Here is a 23,810-nt window from a genome sequence, read left to right on the forward strand (position 1 = left end):
TATCCGGTCGTGAAATTGGAATGCCAATTGTAAATGGGTAGTTTTTAAAGTGGTGTGGTTAAGATAACATACCTTGTTGACTGATAAAAAAAAGTATTTTGTATGATATGACACAACGATAGATTGTCAAGAACATATGTACCATTAAACTGTAATTGCCATTAAAATTCTGCAATTTTTTTTTCCATGAAATAGTTCACATTTTTTACATTTATACTTTGAGCAGAAAATAGTTCAAGTCCATCAACGTGTCTTTCTAATTAATTGAGGTTTAAATTAAAACTGCAAATGCCGCAAATAGCAAACATTTTCATTGCTGCGACTGAAAAAATGATTAATAAATAATTAAAAGCCAATTAAAAACAGTCATCAAAGACGGCGACGACATGCAATTGTCGCAAACTTTCACCTGAAAATGGCCACGACCACTTACCGCCCTCAAAAAGGTTAAATGAAATATGAATTGTATAATTTGCAAAACCGACAAGACTAAAAGCGAAAATTACTTTCGCCCCGGTTAATTAATCACTGCCAAGCGATGAATTTTCCTAAGGCCAGTGTGCAATCAATCTAATTACCGTCAATTTTCTAGCGTCTCACTGCGAGAAAAGCAACGACACTCGCACTTCACTTAGCCGCACTTCGGTCTCACCATTTTTGCCACACTCAAAGTGCAACGCACCGAATTTAACTGGAAAATGCTGTCAACTGAAAATGGAAAGCTAACATCTATTATGCAGGCGACTGCGACTCTGGTCTGTCCAGTTTTCCACTCTTGGACTCTCGAACCGAGGCAATTAATTTACGAGCTCAGTGAACATGGGCTTAGCTTTCACATCACTCGGGGCAAATAGATAAGAGCCTGGCCAAAAAGTCGGTCTAATCCATGGCCTGGCCTACACTTGGATCTCGCGTCAGCTTTATGGCATTTAGCTGTTGCTTTTTATGATATTGCCACTGCTGGATATTTGCCGGCAACTCGGCCACTCCGACTGTAAGTGGCTCTAATCCTGTCCAGCAGTTTGGCAGCAGTGACCCCGGCAGAGCTGCCGTTTCAAAGTGAAAGGGTTTTGGCCCGAACCGCAGTTGGCCATTGGCCACAGAGGCAAACAAAACATTCGGAACGAAACAAAACGCCAGGCTGTGTTGCCATTTTCGGGGTCACTTTGCAATCGTTTGTTTGTTTTCCCTATAACACTGCAGTGCTCCAACATTTTCATCTCCCCCCTCCGACCAACATGCATAGCATTTTCCGTGGCCTAGTGTTTAGCTCAATGCTCGGCTCAAAGCTAACTAATCTTCTGACATTTTTGGGCCAGCATGCACAATACGAGTATCAAAGGCGTACACAATTATTTTGGACCACAGAAATGACACTTTACCATTGGCTGCTACTCTGAATATAAATTATAAATGGTATTATAATTATTTTCTAAATTTTTTTTTACTTAATGTGTATATTAAACATCTAATCCTATCTTACCAATTACCTTGTTTCACTTGAAGGGAATTTACATTGCATGTTATCCTTAAAAGGAACCTCTGATTTAAGCCCCTCCGACAGACGTTTGTCATTCACTCAACTCTACCATGCTGTGATCATGATGACAAAAACTCTTTTGATTTCCTACCAACTTTTACAACGGAACTCACTCGTACACCGATTTTACTCAGGTTTTTCCCGCCCCGCCCACTCTCCGCCTTAGCAAGTGCTGGGCTTGGGGTGTGGCATCAGGTGGAAATGGCAGCCTTTGTTTTTCCATTTGGACATGCAATGCCGCACTTTTTTGTCTCCTTCACTCTGGCAACACTTTTCGGTGTTGCTTTCAATTCTGTTTGTTTTGTTGTCGTTTTTATTATTCTTTTTTTGTGTTTTGTGTTTTTGGCCTCTGCAGTTTCCTTTTTTGGCATCGGTAGTTGTAGTCGAGTTTGCCATTTCCGTGGCGCTCATGCGTATAATTTTGCTTGAGGCTGTCGCCGAGTACGAAACTATGGGGCCACCACCCCCGAAAAACCCCACTTTTTACATTCGCTCTCCTTACTCCACTGTATCAGTTGGAAAAAGTCGAATGTCTAAAGTGAAGCCAAAAACTGGAGGCCACCGTGACGTATGCGCAATGTGACAAAACAACAGCAGCAAACACAAATGGAAAATGCCAAAAAATATTGAACCTAAATTGCAAAATATAAAGCATTCCAGATGGTGTGGGGCATTTTACTTTGCTTTTAATTTTCAAGCAAAAATCAAGGTTCGTTTCGGTCTTTTATTTCTGCTTACATTTTGCAGAGGAATATCGGGAATTCCCTCACCGTTTTAAACCTTAAATTGTGGTCTTACATTGACAATTGTCACATGGCTGGGCACAGCATTGAAACTGGTAAGAGAGTGGGAGTTTTCCAGAGAAGCCGGGCGGCTTTCCACGCTTCAATGCCCCCATTTCACAGGCTCCATTCTCGTTCGTGAGTGGACAATGGCTGTGTTAAAGAATCCGTTTTCCACTTTTTTCTGGACTTTTTCACCGGTCTTTTGTTAGGACAACAACGTGTTAATGCTGCTGCACAAAAATGTGCATTGGAAAACCTTTAAATATTTTTCCCTTGCATTTTAAACTTGTTTCTTTTTTTTTTTGTTTGTATTTGCTTGCGTTGATGTTGAAGTTTATTTATCTAAGTTTAAGATCAACACGAAGGCAACCCCTTGAGAAAGTCCAACGCGGGTTTCCTTCCCCTTTTGCAACATGCAATCATGCACCACCTGCTGCTGCTGCTGAAGTTGCTGGTGCTTGTGTTGGTGTTGCATGCACGACATCAATGCCAAAAACACGCAGAAAAAAATTGGGGTCACTTCGCTATAATAGGATCAATAATGAGATAAATAGTCCTATATTCCAAACTTAAAGAATTCGAACTCTATATATAACTTATGTTTCGTCACTCGCGGATATTTTCCGATTACAAATCACAACATTGTTTCCCGTGCATCGGCAACAACAACATGTGGGAGTGCCTTCAGCGCCATCATCGTCGTCATCATAAATGGCCGATGCACAAAGCTCACGTTCTCCTCGTTACGCGGGTCTGCTTTTGCCTTCTCAGTTTTCCCTGGTTTTTCTTTCATTTTGTAATTTTTTTTGGTTTTTCCAAGCTTGGTTTTCCATTTACTAGTGGTCCCATATGCCTCAAAGTCGTTGCTTCTGGTTAAAGGTTTTTAGCACGGAGCCACTCTCCGCACTTTTGCGGCCTGGAATTGCCTGTCAGGCAGTCAACCGTTCTACCTCTTTCTACCTCAGTCTCTCAAATATTGCCGCCTCTTTCTATGCAACGCCACCCCTCTCTTTCTACTTCCCACTGAGCGTTGGGGCATTAGGCAATTTCTTGCAGGCACATTACACGATTTACTTTTCCATTTCAAATTCGAATTTCAAGCCATGCAAATTGCCGAGCGGCACAGGGGGAAAGCCCTCTGAGAAATAGACATAGAAAACTAGGAGCCCTGGTGAAAGAGCGGGCAGGAGAGAAAGGCAAGTCGGGCTAGAAATGAAAGAAACAAATAAGAATTTGTGGCTACCACAATGCGGCCAATGATGCACGCACAGTGTGCCGGAGTCGTGCGAAAAGTGAAGGCAATATAAGACATATATACAATGTTTCACAATTTCTAACAAGCAAAAAAACAGAAAGATATTCAACAAAATTATTAGCGTAAAAAGATTCATATAGTTTTCAAAAACCCGTTGACCATTTTAGTGTAAAAATAATTTTATATTCAATCTGTAACCACTGTTCGCGGCTCCAAGCACAGTCCCACTGTGCCTAAGCAGACTTGGCTGGCTTCTGCTTCCCTCGCTGCATTTAATGCACACGCTTGAGGGAGTTTATTGAAAAGTCTGTCGTGCCAAAAGCATTTCCTGCCCCTCGGCACAACTTCCCCAGCCAATCGCGATGTTATACAAAAGACAGGTAATACCTATGTCGAGCATATTGGGCTGGGGGTCCATTGTTGCCACTCCAACACACGTACGCACGCACACACACTGGCAATGCAAACGGCCTCACGTAAGTAGCTCTGCGATTTGGAGGCTATAGCTTTCGATTCAGAGATCTTATGAATGCGAAGCATGCCGATAAGATTTCCTCCTTATTTTCCGCCACCATCCCCGTTCGGTGATAAGCGAAACGTGTTTGGGACGCGTTATGGGAAGGGGGGCGTGGAGTTTCGAGGAATGTCCATGGCGACGATGATGACTATTATGAAGATGTAGATAGAGGTCGGAGATAAAGATAAAGATGCTGCTGCACTGGGGATTCCTTAACGTTCCCAGGTTTCTTGGCCGCCCTTCCATTCGCAATTTCCTCCTTTTTTTATTGATTTGGTCTAAAGTTTTCTGCACTTGTTCCGTCGCCATTGTTCGACTTTGGCCCTTTTGTTCGCCCAGCGAAGTGATTGGCTGCGTATGGGAATTGTACGCGAAAATAGCTTCATTATTTAAAGTAGATTCCCAGTGCTGAGTGCCGGAGATGTGAATAACTTCGCAATTGAGCTGTGCTCCGGGGACGGACTTTAGTGAGTGTGGGCCCTGTAAATTGCCTAAATAATTTGTATGCTTTTGGGAGACTGCGAGAATGTGCGTGGGACTTGGCAAAGTGCCGAGCAGGCCACGAGAAGGAAATGAAAAACGGGTTAAATGTGTGGTGAATGGCAGTTCCTTGTGGCGTGGAAAAGTTGAGAATCTTTCCTTAATTCGAATTTTATCGGATATATTGAAGGAAGTTGGAGCGAGTTGAGGTTCCGTAGGCGTTGAGTTCGAAGGAAAGCGAAAATTAAATATTTAGAAAGTAACTCAGCAAATCAGTTTTACTCATTTTATGGAACAACTCTTAACTTTCTTTTATCTGGTACTCGGAAGATACATTACAAATGAAAAGAACAACAAATATATCCCAATTAATTAATATCTGGCATAACAAAATGTACAAACGACCAAAAAATAAAATGTACATTTATGCTCCCATGAAAATGGAAAACTTTTCGCCTGACAAAATAAAACAACAAGCTTTGGCAACAGTCGAAGCCAAAGTTCAACTGCCAATCTCGAAACCCGCGCACTCAATGCACAAAAAATAGAAAAATAAACGGGAACAAAAAGTGAGGGAGTTTGCTGCAAAAAAATTTGTTTGAATGGGTGGCAAAAATTTGTCATCGCTACAGGAAGCCGGAAACTAGCAACAGTTGTTGTATCTGCTGCTGCCAAAGAACTTTTGTTTGTTTTTGCAAGTAAACCCCCAGATCCAACACACCCCGGCCCCTTTTGTACATAGCTCCTGGCTTCTGGTTTTTCGCCATTTTTTATATTTTCCCTGCCTGCAATCATTGCAGGTTCAATGTACCTGAAATACAGATGAGAGCAGCCAGAACATGCATAATGTATGTAAATTATGGCATAACAAACAGCAGCGCGAAGCTAAAACTGTGGGGCGGATTGGGTGGAAAATGCAGGAGAACGCGAAGTGCGAAAGTTACCATATTAACCACCTGTGGCTGCTTTTTCGCCCTTTCTTGGCAAAATGATAACATAGAAAAAATAACCGGAGGAAAACAATAACAAGCTGCGTTTATTATGTGTCTGCTGTCGATGTTGTTGCTTTTGTCTCAAGCGGGCTGTCTAATGGGGCGTATGTGTGATGCACACAATATTAAGTAAATAAATGTTCTCGGAGGAGCCTGCGGCGCCTTTGCATAGAAAAATAAGTTGCTTTGACATGAGAAGTTTCTTTTGTTTTTGCTCCTGGTCGTGGGAAATAGCTAGCTTCTCCATCTGTATTTCGCTGCGAGGGAATGGGTTTTTGACATGAAATGAATAACACATGAGCTAGGGATATTACTTTCAGTGTACAGACAGCGCGTGACGCAGCATTATGCGGGAGATTCTGCTTAATGATTTAACGATAACTTTAAGAAATTTAAAAGCAATATTAGATTGTTGCCCATTTAACACATAAGTAAAAACACCTAGCACAGTATCAAAGTTTTAAACTCGAATTTCTTTTCTTTACAGGTATGTATTTCCTACATCAGCTTCAGATGAGTGAAAAGCTTCCTTTCAATTGAATTAAATTAAATTAAAAGTCAGGTAATCTGCACTTATAACTCAAACATTTGCTCGACTGCAACTTAAACTCGAACGCAGGTGAGACAAAATGGAATGGAAGCGTGAAAGCTGCGGAAGCAGAAATCAAAAATGCAAACGAAGAAAAGTCGCGAAAAAGGCAGAATCGCAAGTAGTAGCACTTTGCTGGTGGGCAGCGTAAAAGTGAAAAGCGAAAAACAAAGAAAAATCTTTGCGCCAACAATTAAAGCGGCGAGCGAAGGAGAGTTGCGGGCCAAAGAGGGAACATTCGAGGGGATTCCCACTCAGCTACAGGCCATTTCTGGACAATTGGGTCAACAGGGGCCATCAGCAGCGCCACCTAGCGGCGTTAAGCGAATTACAAGCAAAACAAAGAGAAGTGCCAGAGCCAAAGTGGCATAAAAATAGAAAAACCATTCTCAAACGCCGGGGATTGCATACAAAGTGCAGTCTCCGGCCATGGATTTCCCTCACCACCCCTCCCCACCAGCCAATTTTCCATGCTCTTCTTTCCACCTCTGTGTAGTGTTTGCAATTAAAATGAGGCCAAGAATGGGAGCCATAAAAATGGTAACCAGAAAGTAAGTTTTCAGGTCTGCGCGACCAAATGAAAATCCAGAAAAAAGAATCTAGCTATAGCTTCGCCCCTCTCTTTCTTCACATGTGACTGAGCGTGGTTCTGTCTCTTTCTTCGGTCATGCTTGACCGTAAAAGTAGCGTTCCTGACCCAGAAACGTGCCAACTGGTCCAACACGCATTCTCGCCTCTTCACCAGCTCCGAACTCCGAATACGATTCCTCCAAACTCAAAAGCCAGCGACGCTGACTATGATTGCGGCAATGATGACGGTGATGGCTTTCACATTCCAGCGGCTCCGCCGCTCTTTACTTGACCAAGCTGACTTCCATTCGCTGACAGAATTTGTTCCCGCCTGAGCAAGTTTTCACTAAGAAAAATGGATTAGAATCTGAAAATGATTTCATAATAACTGATTTGACAAGCTACCTAAGCAACGCAAAAGCATGACAAAAATCTATTTTATCTGCATCTTATTAAGAAAAAAAACTTCAGAAATTCAAGTCAAAATCCAATTCAGCATATCTAAATTTGTTGAAGTGCATACTCCGTTCTAGCCTGTCCCGAGCCTTCATAGGCACTCAGGGCACTTTGCCGACAGCCATCCACTTGTTTCAGCCAACCTCCAAGCACTCTTGGCCACCAAACAACCCACACACAATTGCAGTTTATTGGATTCCAGTGCGAGTTATCCGACTGTCGCCTGTCGGCGGTACAATTTTGTATTTTCTAAACATTTTTACATTCCATTCCGAGCGTATCTGCCCAATATCCGCGCTAAATCGTTTAGCGCTCTTTGTTTGAAACAAGTTTAGTGGAAGTGTTCAGCTCGACGCTTCGCGGTCAAACACTCACTGTTTGCATTTTCCTTTTGCCGGACACACAGTTTGCCCCCATAGCAAACACTCGCTTAGCGTAATTAAAGTTTTGGGGTTTTCCCGGGCGAAAGCAAATGAACATTTTTCTCTGCTAGGGGGAATTAATGAAATGCGAATTTGGCCATTTTAAAATGCTTAGATAGCAAGTAAGTGCTACAGATGCAAAGCGATTGACTAATTGTATTTTACTTGCACAGTATTTAACAAATTATTATGTTTAAGTGTGATAAAAAAAATCAAAAGTCCTTGCACTACGTATAAAAAGCTTCTCTTGGTGTTTCCTTTTTGAACCTTTCCAAACTGTCTGTTATGCAATGATAAATAACCTCAGCCAAGTAAATTACCAAAAAAAAGTGAAGCGAGCGCGAGAAGAAATTAATTTAATTTAACTCCCTCACTTTTATGAAGAAGCTATTAATTAGCGTTGCTTACTTTCGGCTAGACACGCACTTTAATAACACAGCACCCAAGAAGTAAAAGCAAAAATCTACAAGAAAAATGTGCAGTCATAAATTAAACTCAGCTGTTTCGGAAATATTAGAAGCTAAAACGAAATGAAGGAAACAACAGTCGCGGCTGGCAAATTGACTTTCACTTTAATGATGTCTTTAGCAATAAACTCGTAAATTAATATGGAAAACTAAAAGGCATAAAAGTGGAGAGGGGCTGTAAAAGACAGCATTGACTGTCGGTGATAATTTATTTACACTTTTTTCTTTTATTCGCCAGAGAGAGAAAAACTTTCAAATTTGAATATATGAAGTGCACGTGCATCGACTGCAGTTTTCTGTGCCCCTTTTGTTTACTTGACCGGTTTTCTGGTTTTCTTTTTCGAAGGCAGACCCTGACTTTCAATGGCTTGGTTCGGTTCGGCTCTGTTCGGGTTTGGGATTGGAGTTTTGGTCTGACTTTGCAATCGGAGTCGCCATTGTGTGCCAAGTTAAACATGCAAATGTTTCGCCCAGAGTGTCTACCATGAGTTTGCCATTTGTCTGTCGGATTTTCCGAGGGGTTCCGTGTACCGGGGCCATAACCATAACCATAACCATAACGATAACCCCAAAGGCAGGCGCAGTGTCATAAATGTCTTGTCCATCAGAATGTACTATTTGGGTCACAGTCTCTGGCTCCCTATACTCATATATCCAGCCGACATTCGGGACTCGCCTTCTTTTTGTCCGCCACTGACTTCTGCCCCTCCTGCCACAAAAATTGACACTTGGACAATGCAAGTTCGGAGCTTTGATTTGGCCTATTCATAACAGCGGGGAAAACACCCTCCTCCAATTGAGTTATTAATGCTCATTTCCAACCGACTTTGGTTTTTTGGGTAGGCCATATTTCGTCCAGATTTATGGCTCTAATTAGTTAAATATTTTCCCTTTTGTTTTGTGGCTCCGCAACATGCAATCCCCAATCCCAGATCGGGATTTTATTTGATTTATGGAACACATGTTGAGAGCGGCGCCTTTCTCTTAAATGGTCAACTCTGGCACTTGGCACCAAAATGTAATGTTGATAGCACCAAAAAATCGTGTTAATTGCAAAGCGTTGAAATAGCCAGCGATAAAACGATAACACTACAAGTGATAGTTAGGAAAAATGGGGAAAAGGGTTGGAGCACTCTTAAAAAGCCATTGAGAACGGTAACATTTCGAAGTGTGCTATAAAAGTGAATGGATATTTTTTATGATATTGCTGAGCTAAAAACAAATACACTCTAAAAAGAGGACTTTCCACTATTAATTTCCGTACAAGCTAACTAGTCTTCGAAAATAATACTAAAATGGTAAATAGATTTTCTTTATTGCAAAACCTGAACATTCTGTTCAATCCATTAACTTAAAGTCCTCGCCAAAATACGTTCAATGCATCAGAGTAACCACACATTCCACATGCCCATTGCAACGGCTGCTGTTGCAGGAAGCATTTGCCACCGCCAGCATGCAACATCGACAGCCGCTGCAACAACCTGAAGCGATTGTTCAAGGTTTTCGCATAGAAAACATATTTACAAAGTGGCATTTGTGTGCTTGTTTGCAGCTACTATTATTAAATTTTCCTTTGGCTTCATGACTTTTGCCGAGCGTATCTTGCGGCTATTTGTTGGACGTTGCTGGGTGGTTACCATTATCATTTGTTGCCTGGCTTCACTTTAAATAATCGTTGGCTCTTCAAATTGTTTTGTGTTTCGCTTGTATTTTACTTTTTCTTTCTTTACCTTTTGCTGTGTAATTTTTATCAAATTTCTGGTGCTTGTGGTTGATGCAGTTGCACAATGTGCAACATTTGTGGGTTTCCCAGGGGCCGGGGACAATGCGAAGATGACGTTGATGAGCTTTTTATGGCCCAGCCATTAGGGGGCGTGGTTGAGAGGGATGGCTGGTGTGGCGTGGTGCGGGGAGGGGAGTGGTCTGCGCATTGTTTTGTGAGGCATTCGTTGTCGCTGCTGCAAGTTGCAGCATTAGCCTCTCCTCGCCATGCTTGTCATCTTGATGTATCTGCATCTCCCTACTCGCAACCGGTTTGGGCGTGCCGGTTTGCGTGTGCCAGCAATTTGCCCGAACGTTTAACGATCTGTTTATGGGGCATCTCACAGGGTGCCCACTCCTTGAAAAAGAAGAATTAAACTTTAAGAAACCCTTTACTTTCATTCCGGCCCTTCCTAGCAATCAGCTACTCGAAATCTAGAATCGTTGGTTCTGTTTTCTTGTGTTCAACTGTTTTTTCCCCTGGTTTTCAAGTGGACAGCTTTGCATAACTGAAGCCGCATAAATTCAAATGAAGTACTCCAGCTGGAGGCACAGCATATGTCGAAAGATTTCTAAGAGATTCCTAACAATAGTTGGCCCTATACAATAGTTTTTTCCTTGTGCTGCCTACCTATTGCCTTTGTCATTCAAACAGTCCCTCCTTATCCGCTGATCTTTCTATCTGTGGTCTGAGAGACATGAATTTCTTGTTAGACTGCTGCAGGAGTTTTTAAATTTTATAATTTTTTTTATCGATGCTGGTCGAATTCTACAGCACTGCTGATGGCTAGTGTTGGCCAAGAGTCAATAATTCTTCAAAAGAAATCGTCGCTGCCTTTGGGCACCCACATCCACCAACACGCTCGATTAAAGCGGAAAATATATCTACTGCTCGCCCTCTTTTCCATTCATCTTTCATTTTCATGCACTTGGCATTTCTTTTTTCTCCTTCATCGCCCTGCTTTGTTTGCTTCCCATTCCCAATGCTCATCCCTTTTTTGCTGTCGACCGCATTCAAATGCTCTTTCAATGCCAAAGCTGCCTCCTTTGCATTCCGGCAACTTTCGAATGCCTGCAGTCAGACTTGTCGGCTTAGGCCGCACTCTTTTAGCCAACTCCCCCTGATTTGCACCCCCTAGCCACGCCCCTAATCCAACAGCCCGGCCCGCAGCCCTCTTCTTCAGCCCTTCTCGATTCGGTTCTGTCCCACTCCAATTCATTCCACTCCATTCCTCACAATGGCCACATACACGCTCTTCATTTCGAATGCTTTTCCTCGCTTCTTATGTGCACGCCCTACTTCTTACACTAATAAAAAAGCCATTAAAAAACTATCTGGCACATTAACATTTCAAAAATATACATATTTAGTTACATATGTACTTTTTCTTTGTTAGCAAAATAAATTAATAATTTTGAAAGAAATATTTAAAAATAATTGCTTTGCCTAACTGAATCTCATCATCATCACTCGAATGCATTCTCTGCATTTACTTGTATAATTTAACTATTGGTAATTACCCATTTCTTTGGCTCAGTGTTGGCTCAATCCGTTTCGCGTCTTGCGAAGTATGGTAGTCATGTAGGCCTTGTAGGTTTTAAGTCCTGCAGCTCATAGTACTTCCTTCCTGGTTGATTCCGGGCCCCGAGGACTGCGATCCGAAGTCGGAGTCTCGGATTTTCGCAGTTTATTCGTCACTCAAGAAGCGAGTTTGGTTGTTCTCGGAAACGTTTAACTCCGTTGATTGATTGCAGTCAGCAGTTTTTCGTTCTTTATGCAACATTTATTTGCTGTTATGCGGTTAGTCACATGTCTTAGACTAAATCCCTGTCCCCCATTTTCCGAGCTATTCTCTTCTCTCAACTCTGTTTGGTTATGCTAATGCATTTTTTTGCGGGCAAAGTTTTTGTTGCCGCCTGTTATCTTTAATTGGCTTTTGAGTCATTTTATTGTTGGTCGTAACAATGCTTCGTTGTTTGTGTTGTTGTTTTTGTTCTTGTTTGCTCTCTATGTTCAACATATGCCCATAGCTATAGATCAAGTTACATAAACACACACACACACAGATACGACCATGTGCACAATCAAATTGACAGGAAAATACGCCTACAGACCCGCCCACAATTTTATAATTGGTTAAGTGCTATCCCCTTTCCTATTTTAGTGTGTTCAATGATTCATGTTTAAAGATTTGAATTTGTTTTCTGGGCTGGAAAATGTTTTGATTTTCTATTGCGTGAAAAGCTCAAAGGGGAAGGCTAAACTGGCAATAACTTCTTGGGCTTACAGGAATTTAAAATGTTCTTTGCATTTTTAAGGCATCTTGGTGTGGATAGTATATGGGTAGAACAATGATCGGGTTTAAATTTTAATAAATTCACTGGCACAACATATTCCTGACTTTTGAGCTATGGGAAATCCGGTGCACATGTGCGCTATTGTTTGATTATTATCGGTACGAGATTAGTTTTATTATTGTTTTTCAGAAAGCTTTCGAGCACCATAAATTTGTAATATACCTATAGATGCATTGTACACAACTTTCTTTAATGTAACTAGCCACACTAATGAAGCGAATTATTAACGACCTTAGAGCCAGCTTACCAGCACTGTTGAGCATCATTCAATAAAGTTGCATCGATTAAATTCGAGTTTTAATTAAATCCCGCTTCAGCTGCAGGATCCCATAATTAAGAAGTGACTAGTAAAAAAACGGGGAAAAACGTAAAGCGCACTGCAAAAATACATAATAAAGAAGTGGAGTACTGGAAATGAAACACTAATCGAGAATGAACTCTGGCCGAGGGAATCGATGGACCAGTCATTCGTTTATTGGTGACTTTTTAGTTACGGAAATTGATTGACATAATAAAATAATCCTTGAGAGTTAATTGAAATGAACGAGGCGGCAATGTGATAAAGAGGGGCAAAGCGTGCGCTCCATTTGATAGACAGCTGGATCAGGTGAGACAGTTGGGACAGGTGCGCAAAAAGGGCAGCTCGAAAGAGAGGGTATAAAAATGGCAAAGGCCATGGGAAAAAAATTACAGCAAATAAATGAAATTAATGCGACTTTTATTGAAATGAAATTTGCCGTAAAAACGAAGCTAAAAAAGCGAAACAAAAAGGAATTTGTGACAAAACGAAGGAAACGCTCAATGGGCTAATAAAAGTCGGAGAAGGACGACTCGTAAATTCGATTAGTCGCCAGTTCGATTCCATTCTACTTAGCAACAATGTAATCTTTAAAGCTGCACGCCTTCAATTGAATTTCAAAATTATTTGGCCGAAAAGGATTGAGGCAGACCCCGCCGACTTATTTACCATCAATCAGCAAGTTCAGGCCCGGGAAAAACTTGGCTATAATCTGCCCAGGGGCTTACAGTACGAAAATTTTAATTATGCCCGGCTTAATGCTGGAAAAACTTTGGCCACGGTCAGTTTGCCTCGCCCTCTGCCTTTTGCAACTCACTCCCTTGACAACACAACTCAAATAGCAAAACTTTCGCAACATTTTATTTATTTGCCAAAAAACGAATAACGAAAAGCATCTAAGGAGCAAAAAAAGAGCGAAAGAGAAAAGTTTAATTTAGAAAACCCTTTTTTCACAAAGCTCCAGAGATTTCCCCGCCGGCGACCGGGGAAAACTGTCAACCAATTTTAATTGACTCGCAATCCCCAAAATACAAAATACAAAACAACTGCTTAAAAGAGACAATATCACAATATCAAATACGCATTACTTTCTGCACCCAATTTTAATTGGCCCTGGACCCAGAACATTGCGCACTACAAAGTTGGGGTAGGGAAATTTATTTCTGCCCACTCTGGCGTAAAATTAAGGCACAAGCTGTCTTGTGTTTTCCTTTCGTTATTTTTTATTTCCGTCTCAATTGCTGCACTAAATACTTTGCACAAACATTTCACAAAAGCGAAGCGGAGCGAATGTGGGAACCAGTTTTTGCAGCTCCCCGGCCCGGAATCGCGTGTCCCAGCCCTAGACATATGTTAATTTTTGCCCGTACTCCCGACAGGATGATACTTTATCAGCCCTTTTTAGCTCGATATAGCCTTTTTGCCCTGCCTGTTAAATTAGCTAGATATGTATGCCTATTCCCGGCATTTTCAACGCTCGAGTGAGAAAACCGTGGCTAAATCAACATTTGATCGGCGTTTGCGAGTTAACAAGACTCGACAGCTGCCTTTCGCTAAGGGATGAAATTGCAAGTTAATCTGTGAGGGTTGTAAGCCGGTGGAGAGGGCTAGGATTAGGCTGAAAGTTAATCAAATTATTGCACAGAAAACCATGTAATTAAGGTTTGAATCCTTGCGATGTTTTTGATTAGGTAAATAATAAGTTAAGTGGTGAAAAATCTGCAAAAATGTTAAGCGGAAATACATATTTGTTATCTTTTTCATAAATACTTTAAATATGAAACATTGTCTAATATTCTGGCAAAAGTTCCTGTATCCATTAAAACAAAAAGCGCATAAAAAAGGCTCCTTTTTTTAAATGAAAAAACATTTATTTTATTTTCTGTTTTTAATTAATATCCCAAAAAAAGTGTAGTATACATTTTTCCACTCTTTATTCTGCTATGGTGGCTGCTCTTCGCCTTTGTCAGTACTGTGAAAAGTGTAAGAATAACTACTTAACCTGACAAATTGTTTAGCAGCGCATCATGCCTTTCTCCTTGTAGTTTCGATTGAACGCTCGAAGATGAGTTCGACGTTGACTGCGACGATGAATGAGACGATGATTGAGACGACGACTGGGACTTTGACTCCGACTGAGTCTTAGAGCTCGATTGATCTAGTAGCAAGGTATTTCGATTGTCAGCCTCCTGTCGTTGTGCTCCAGACTGTGATGCCTGCGATGTCTGTGATGACGAACTCTGCGAGTTTTGTGAGTTACTCTGCGAGCTTGAAGAAGAAGTTTTATGATCAGTTTCCGTCTGAATGCGCAGTTGCTCCTGCTCCTTCAATCGCTGAAGAGCGGCGCTTTGAGATGCAGAACTATCTGTGCCTTGTAGGGAACTAGTCTGCAAGCCAGTGGATCCAGCTTGAAGACCCTGTTGTGAGCCTTGAGATCCAGCGCTTTGTATATCTTGCTGTAACTTAGTCTGAGAACTAGAGGCACCAGATGAGGACTGCTGTTTACTGATTGATTCCTGAGCTTCTTGTTCCTTGTGTTGTTGTCCTAGCAAAAGCTGTGCGTTTTGTTCTGTTTTAAGATCATTTTGTCTACGCTGCAAAAGGCTCAATAAATGTTGATGCTTTCTTATTTCTTGCTGAAGACGAAGCTGATCTCGGTAATTCGACAGTTCATTGATATCCGGCGATAGAAAATACAATCCTGTTGAAACTGGCTTGCCGATTAGCCCTCCGCCTGATGGCAATTTGCCCAGTAACCCGGGTTGGGGCACCAGCTTAGGCTGATTCACTTGGCTCTCAAGTGTAGCCCCTTGAGATCCAGGAGCTGGCTTTCCTTCGGAAGGCAATTGTCCGATAATATATAGATTGGATGGGTTACTGCCCTTTGATATTTCTGCCAGCGACTTCTTTTGGTCTTCCAACTCTTTTAGTTTTAGCTGTTTCAATTGGTAGCTCAACTTTTCCTTATTTAACTGCAGAATATTTTGGTATAGCTCATGTATTTGTCGCTGGGAGTCCGATTGAGTTTGTAGCTCAGACTTGCCCTTCTGTAGCAACTGTCGAATGTTTTGCATTTCCAACTTTATTTGTTCCAATTGCCGAAGATTCTGATCCCGCTGCAACTGTAACTGCTCCTGCGACTGTGACTGTGACTGAGACTGTGACAGTGAGTTGGATTTTGACTCTTGCAACTGGCTCTGGGCTTGAGCATCTGATTTTAGCTGATTCTGCTGAAACTGTAGAAGCAGCTGTAAAAGAATTTGCTGCTCCAGCTGCCCAGGCGACTGTGATTTTGAACTGGGTCGTACGGTAGGTTGCTCAGCCAACTGTTTCTGTTGCACTTCTCTAAGTTTCTTTAATTGCAAAAGGATTTGTTTTTCTAAGTCTGATTTCAGTGCTGACTGCGTCTTCAATCTGGAGTTCAGAAATCGAAGAAGTTGCAAAAGTGACTGCATCTGTTCCGCTACCTGTAACTGTGACTTTGACTTAGGAGCATATTGCTCATCTAATTGTTTTTGCTGCAGTTCCCGAAGGCTTTGTAATTGCAATTGTATTTGTTGCTCCAGCTGTGACTTGGATTGTGACTGGAACTGTGAAGCGAGTTGCTTATCCAACTGGTTCTTTTGTAGCTGTGACTGGATTCGCTGCCCCAGCCCTAGCCGTGACTGAGATAGTGAAGACGATAGCTCCTCAAGTTGTTTCTGTTGCGCCTCTCGCAGTAGTTGCAAATGCAACTGTTTTTGTCGCTCTAGCCGTGTCGTGGATTCGGACTGCGACTGTGATGCAGATTTGTCATCTAACTCTTTTTGCTGCAGCCCTTGAAGAATTTGAATCTGTGACTGGATTTGCTTACCTTGCTCTGACTGCGATTGTGATTGTTCTTGTAATTGTAAGTTCGATTGAGAATCAGATTGCCTCTGCGATTGGATCTGAGAAGCAGATTGTGCGGCAGATTGCTCATTTGATTTTTGTTGCAACTGTCGCAGTATTTGCAATTGTGTCTGTATCTGTTGCTGTCGCTGTGCCTGCGACTGTGACTGTGACTGATTCTGTGATTCGGACTGTGACTGTGACTGTGTCTCTGATTGTGACTCCGCATTTTGCTGGGATTCTGAAACAGTTGGGTTTTCCAACAGTCGATTGTTTTGCACCTGTGCCTGGGACTGTGAAGATGCATTTGATTCAGATTGTGAGGCAGATTGTGACTGCGACTGGGACTGAGAGTCTGCATATCTCAACAGTTGCAACTGCAATTCTGGTGAAATTTTATCTACTCTATCCCGAGGAATCGTTTCCAAACTAGGATTATTTCTTCCTTCTCTTAGTCCTGTCACACCTAATCTAATATGCAAGTTATTGTTCTGAACCTGCGTCTGTTTCTGTACTTTGTCTGAGAGCAACTCCTGTGGACTAAGTAGTTGTTGATTTGGAAGTCCAAGTAAATTGGCTGACGGCAGGGATGGATACTGACGGTACGGCGATAGCGACCCATGTATTCCTATCTGATTTTTCGTAGAAATAGTATCGACTTTTGGATAGTAGATTGGCTTAAGTATCACTTGTGGTTGATGCACGTGAATCACTTGTGAAGACTGCAATATTAATATACTTTGTTTATGGACTCAATATACGTGCATATATTGACGTGCACTAATTACCTCTGGTTTTGGGGTCACCTTTGTTTGCTGCACTTCAATCAATGGCTGTGGGTTTACACCAAATATCGGAGGACTTAGAATGTCCCTAAACGATTCGTGAACCTTTTCAATATTTTTCCTGAAGCAATGCTTGCAGAAAAAAGACTCACTGGGCACCAAAGTGCCGAGGAGCATTAGGGCAATAAACTGTTGACACGTCAAAGTCCACATCTTTGGACCAAGTTCAAGATCAAGTCGAAAATTCGTCTTATATAGGGCCTGAGGCCATAACACCGTGAAATAAAATATGCCATGGTTAAAGTGGGTTCCCTTACCGAAGATAAGCCCATTATTATGCTTTTACATCACAAAAGGTTATAGATCTAGAAACTATGGCTACAAATGTTTTGAAAAGGAAAAAAAAATTGATTGTTAGAACATTTTAATATTTTAAGAATACATTTTTTGGTTGACGAAACGGTCAAATATGAATTCATTTACATATCTGTTTAATTTCAACAAATTTGATAAAGTTCCGAGTAACTTAATTCCCATTTACAACACCCCCAAGCCCATTAACCATAACAGCCGCATTGCACCTCAAAAAAGGTAGAAAATAAATAGAATGTAAAATGGGCCACAACTTGTTAAAAAAAACTTAATTAAATTGAACGCATTGAACGATGCAACAACTTTACAACGCTGTGCAACATAAATGGGTAGACTGTATGGAAAAAACATATATTGATTAATAAAAAGGATGAACGGAAAAACGTGAAATATACAAGTGCAGGCTGAAACTGAAACGCAGTCTCTTCAAACGGCTGACTCAATATAAATTTTCCGAAACTGCTTGTGTAATGTGAGAAAAGCAAAGTTTTCAGCCTGATTGTTTTGAGTTTGCTTGCGTGGGGAGGGGGGAAACTATTTGGTGATGACAAAAGTCGGTTTTTTCAGAGTCCTAAAGAGATTGCCTGCGGGGCGTTCGTCTATTGTGATTATGCGATGGCATTCCGCACTGACAGCGAGCCCAAGGGGCAATCTGCAGCCAAGTCAAGCCGCACGGAAGCAACAAGCAACAACCTCGGCTGCAGTAACGTGCAACAACAGCAGCTGCAACACCAGCAAACCAGCGTCAACAGCAACTTCAACGCTTCATTACAAAAGTCTGGTCAGGAAGGAGGCGTTTCCCAAAAGAGACCAACGAGAAATGAGAAACCCGATAGTGAGAAAGAAAAAGTGCAAATAGCAAAAGTATCTGCACTTTTCCTTCATCTTCAACTTATCTGGCAGATACAATTTTCCAAATTGCTGAGTTACTCTCTCATGGCAAAAGAAAAGCAAAACATTCGAGGGAAAACCAGACGACTGCCTTCTGCTTGAAGCTCGGTAGGTGGCAATTGAAATTATGCAACAGTTTTCAGCAAAGTTTATTTAAAGTGGGAAAGCTCTCTGGGAAGCCGCAACATTTTGCAATTCTCACACTTATTGCGGATTTGGTTTCTTTTACGTCTGCCAACCTTGACATAGTTTCTTTTACTTAAGGAAAAGAACCCATATAATGGAGTTAACTCCACAACCAGCTGCTAATCAGCCCCTATCTAAGACCCCATCAAAAAGCAAACATTGTTGACAGGGAGGGATAATAACAGGGAGTTAGTTTCAGCTAGATCTAGATAATTGTGCCAGAGTCATTCAATTAAGGCAGTCGAGAGACTGTCACATCTGACATTTATTAACGTGCAATTGTTGACAGTTCCTTTTGGGCAGAGACCCATTGCATTTGACTCCTATTTCTATGTGTGTCCTTTCTGAAGGTAGACAGTCATAAGGTATGTGCTTATGGTTTGCGTTGTCATGCGGGCCTTGTTGGTTGCCGATTGTTGTCAGTGCTGCTCGGAAAATGAGTGCAATCTGTGGTTAGTTATCGCCCGGGGGTGTCTCCGGAAAATTTGAATGGTTTGAAGCCAAAGTAAAGGGAGTTGGCCTACTGCTGGGCTTCTGCATTGAAATGGCCTAATGAAATTAATGACAAGAGACTAATTTCCAATTATAATCGCACTGATGAGCACTCAAAGGTTTAATAAATTCGTTTTGCAATTGGGAATCTGATTGATCAGATTAAGCCCACTCAAAAAATGTACTAATAAATATCATTGTTGGGAATTTTGCTGTAATTAAACAAATTAAAAATATTCTTGAAATATTCGAATAAAAGTAGCTCATTTGTTGCCAGTTATCCCAGCCTATTTAATCTTAAAATCTTTTGACTCCATCTAGCAGCTAATTCCGTTTAATAGAATCCGAAAAGGCGCTCAGATTTCAAGTCGCACACAAGCAATTACCTTCTGGCGCACTATCTATGCCACCTCAGATTATATATATTGCCAGTAGAGCGTATATCTCGCTATTCCTATAAATCTGCTCATCCCGAATGTATCTACGTATATACACATGAGTTGGCCCTGCTGAACAGTCGTGTTGACAGTGTATCTCCGGGGTCTCCGCCTCTCTCTAATCGCCGGTCTCCAGCTGAGCCAGCAGCTGAGTTTTTCCTGACGCTGCTTCCACTTGAATAGCAGGCTGTTAACATGTTGCAGCATTGCACACACTTACACGCGCCGCCCCTTAGGAGTTTTTCCCCCACCAATGCAGCCATTTTCCGTCTCAACTGATGTTGCTGCTGCTGTTGCTGTTGCCAGTGTCATCTGTCAATATTGATTTAAAATCAATTCATCTCCCGTTGCGCCAATGTCTGATTTTCGACCGTCCGAGCGCACAGCTTGAGGTTTTCATTAGCCGGGAGAATTTTTCACCAATTCCCCCCTCTAAGCAGACAAATTTGCCGCCATGACGCTTAAAGCATTTGCAAACTTTCGCATTTCGGAAAACTTCCATCAATTGATACGGTTTAAAATATCGTTACGCTTTAAACGTTTATAAAAAGTAAATGGTTTCAAGTTATTCAGTTCAGAACATTCCCTAATTTTTCTATATTTTTTCCAACTTATTCATGTGGAATTAAATTCAAAATAGGGCAGCGTTAGAATGCAAACCAATTTCTAAAGTCTCACTTTACTTGTGTAAACGCCCCCGGGCAAATGCGTCTTGAATTAATCAAATTTAGACCCACGACGACGCACCTAAAAATAAAACGCAGGAAATGTAATTCATGTGTAGGACGGTGGCTCGATGACGATGGCCGATCCCTCATTCTCGGTCTTCATGACACTTGTCCATCAGTTGGCCAAACAAAACGGGTGGAGGCGTCATTTGAGACGTGTTCGCTCCACCCAAAACGACAGCGATGACGATTACATGGCGGGCACAACCGGGAGAAACTACTGGAACTACTGAAGCTACAGAAACTAAAAAAGCAAAAGGCAAAAGGCAAAAACCAACCACCCACCCGATCCAGCGACTCTGACACGAGTTCAATGCTCCTTTGCAAATATGCAAATTCCCGCTCGATGCGATTCAATTTTTGTTGTATTTTTTTTATTTGGGGTACGCGCGCACGCACAGCCAACTTGAAAAGCGGCTTAAAGTTGTTCCACGGCCTTGTTATTTAAGAATTACTGGGCAAAAATAATGTTAACTTCGCTCTTGGCCATGCAAGGACCCACTCGCAATGCAAACGAGTAGAAAATGCGCTTTTCATTTGCGATTCTGGACCCTCCGAATCCTCATTTCAATTGCATTCAACGACGCTTAACATTTTCACTACCAAAATGAATTGCACACACAACGCACTCATATCAATAAATTTTCGCACAACAAAAGGAGGCGGGAAAAGGGCTTTCCACTACCGGGAAAAGCCATGAATGACACGAGGACTACAAGGCCTCGGATGGCGTGGAAAATATTTTATTAAATGCAATGCCATTGAGTACCGAAAAATAAATTTAAAAAATGTGTACTGCTTGTGAAAATTACACGACAGAATTGAGCGAAGGCGAAATAATTCTTTTCATTGTTCACTTACACTTTTTTTTTGATATTAAAAAGCTTTTCGTAATTGGTTTTTGATTTAACACATGCTCAATTCAATTGAGACAAATTTTTACTTCTGCTTAATGAAACGCATGTCGGTTAACCAAATTTAAAACATATTTTAACGCATTGTGGAGCCTAACTAAGGTTAACTAAAGTTTGTAAATGACATTTTAGCCGCAAATCCGAATCTGAAAAGCTTATTTAAAATCCTTAAATTATTAAACACAAAACCTTTTGCATATATTTGCATTTGCCGAAATAGTCGAAACAAATTTTGACAAATATCAACACAAACACAAAGTTTTCTGACAATAACAGAAATTGACAATTATAAAGCAAATTGTGGGCAAAAGTAAATGAAATTAGTTTACTGGTTTATAAGCCTAATTCAAATGCAAAATGCCTACACACAAAACTTTCGTCACACATGTTGGCCATAAAATTTGCATACACACAACTACAACCCTTTATGACTTATAGAGAGCCCCCAAAAATGTAATCAACATTCGCCAAATGTACCATGTGAATTTAAATTTGCGATTTAATTAAATCAAAGCATAAATTGTCTGAACTTTAAATGTGGTTGGGGCACACGATGGCCTCAAGGAAAATGAGTTTGGTCTGGTTTTGTGTTAGGAAAGATATGCACGTGTTGTTCTTACAAATGAGTTTCCATTAAACGCAGACAATTGAAAATTCAATTTTAATAACTGTTTGTTGACATTTTGATTATCCATTAGATAACTTAATAAGGAGAGAAGTCATTTTCCTGAATGATTGATAATTACTCAGAGTCTTTGTCGGCTACTATCAGTAGTAAAATTTATAAACTTATTTTGGGTTATAAAATCTTCAGATAGATTATAAGGTTACTACAAATTTGTTGACAGTTTCATAATAAATAAATGGGACACATAGATGCGAACATAACTTAGTCGGTGCCGCAAGTTGTTTTGTAAGACAATTTGGCCTACGTTGTTGGCACCTTAATTCACTTAGACGACGAAACTTGTAAAAATGTATTGCCATGAAAATGCCAAGACAGCAACAACATGTAAACTAATTTCAGTTGAGTGACATACATAGGAGCAGAGGGAAGGGAAGGATACAAGGTAAATGCTGCATGTGCAACATGCACACACACACACGTGCGGCCAATTTTGGGGTGACGGAGAATTTTAAAGTTTTGCGTCTCTAATTAAATTAAGCAAGAGGCCAACTAGAAAAGTTTTCCAACACCTGTGACAGCCCCTCTCGGACCACCCGTTTCAGTAAAATTCCCACCACTTAAGGACGTTTTCATCACCTGTTTTCGCATAGGGTCTTAGGGACCAAATTTACTTAAATAATTACTAGAGTTGTCTCAGCCAAAAAATTTGAGATTTATGGGGTGAAGTGCAGGAACTTTTGATGTATTTTCTTGGATCGTTTTAGCATGCTTTTCGTCGTTATTTTTCAGGGTATGTTGCAAAGATTCCATTTAAAATGGATTGGAAAACTGAAGTGTTTTGCCTTTAAAGTAGCCAAGCCTAATAGTTTATTTTACATTGTAAAGAAATCGATATGTTTTTAAAATTATAACTACAGTACATTGGTGGATAAATTTTCCTCAGTTGAAACTATTTTGCACCATTGTTGCGAAACATTGTTGCCGCTGCAACATTTGGCTTAGATACATGTGTAAGGGTGCAAAATCACCCCTTAACATGTTGGGCAACTTTTTGTGAATTGCAGCCAATGGAAACTCTAGGTATTGGCATCTCTTGGTATGATGATGTTTGCTTTTTGCGATGATGATGTTGATGATTTGATGAGGATATGGCGTATATAGCGGCAGATTGCTCACCCCGAAAAGCCGCAGGAAACCCAATGGCCATCACAGGTTTCTGTGGCCCTCAACGGTAAAAGTAAACGCAATTTGGTAAGCGAAAATTTCATTAGAGCTAGCGAAATTTAATAAACCCATAGCGACATCGTGCGGATGGCAAAAATGGCAGCACAGTAAACATCAGCTTGAGGTGAAGAGCAACCCCGGGCTTAGAAGCTTGCCATGTCCGCACCTTATCGAATAAAAAAGGGAAATGGTGGAAAAACCTCCAACAGTAGAAAATTAATTTTTCCAACCAAGGGTTGAGATAGTCGTTCTCAAAAAAGGGGGATAAAATATACATATCTCTAAAATTGTTCACGGTACAGCTTGTTTCGGGTAAATGCTTGGCATATTTTTGCGTTCCATTTGCATTGAGGTCATAGGTCACACATTTCTCTCACACGGCGGGGCGGCGACCATTTTTGATTTATTCGACGCGCCCCGACACACAAACACAAAATGGAAATTTATTGGTTGCACCACACCATTCCGCAAAAAGGTGAATCAGAGGCAAAAAAAACCTAGCTTTACTTTGTGGATTTCAAAAATGGTGGCTTAGATGGGGTGGGTGGCTCAAAATGGCATTGATGTGGGTTAGAGTAGCATAAGCTTGTAGTAAGCTAAGGATTACGAATTGCTAATATATCGATGATAGTCTGGTACAAACGATTTTTGCTTTTAAGTACACAATCATTTCGTGGCAGTTACATAGTTCTATTTAAGTTTAAAGGATACGGCATTCCTTAAAGAATAGCAGATGCACCACCTATTAATCATGCAAAGTATGTCACTAAGAGCCTAAAAAATTGTTGGGCAT

At 41.0% G+C, this 23,810-nt stretch overlaps 2 protein-coding genes across 6 annotated transcripts in view; one reads left to right on the forward strand and one right to left on the reverse strand.

Moving 5' to 3' along the window:
- Positions 1–23,810, forward strand: part of LOC117150720 (fasciclin-3) — a 72,587-nt gene that overhangs the window by 21,528 nt on the left and 27,249 nt on the right. The gene's annotated exons all lie outside the window — the stretch shown is intronic.
- On the reverse strand, positions 14,408–17,358 carry LOC117150719 (accessory gland protein Acp36DE). Its single transcript, XM_033317736.1, has 2 exons — positions 17,149–17,358; positions 14,408–17,082 (listed from the first exon to the last, which is right to left on the reverse strand). The coding sequence occupies exons 1-2, from the start codon at positions 17,356–17,358 to the stop codon at positions 14,488–14,490; spliced, it is 2,805 nt and encodes a 934-aa protein (XP_033173627.1). The 3' UTR covers positions 14,408–14,487.

Source organism: Drosophila mauritiana, chromosome 2L (genome assembly GCF_004382145.1).
Source record: "Drosophila mauritiana strain mau12 chromosome 2L, ASM438214v1, whole genome shotgun sequence".
Lineage (NCBI taxonomy): Eukaryota > Metazoa > Arthropoda > Insecta > Diptera > Drosophilidae > Drosophila > Drosophila mauritiana.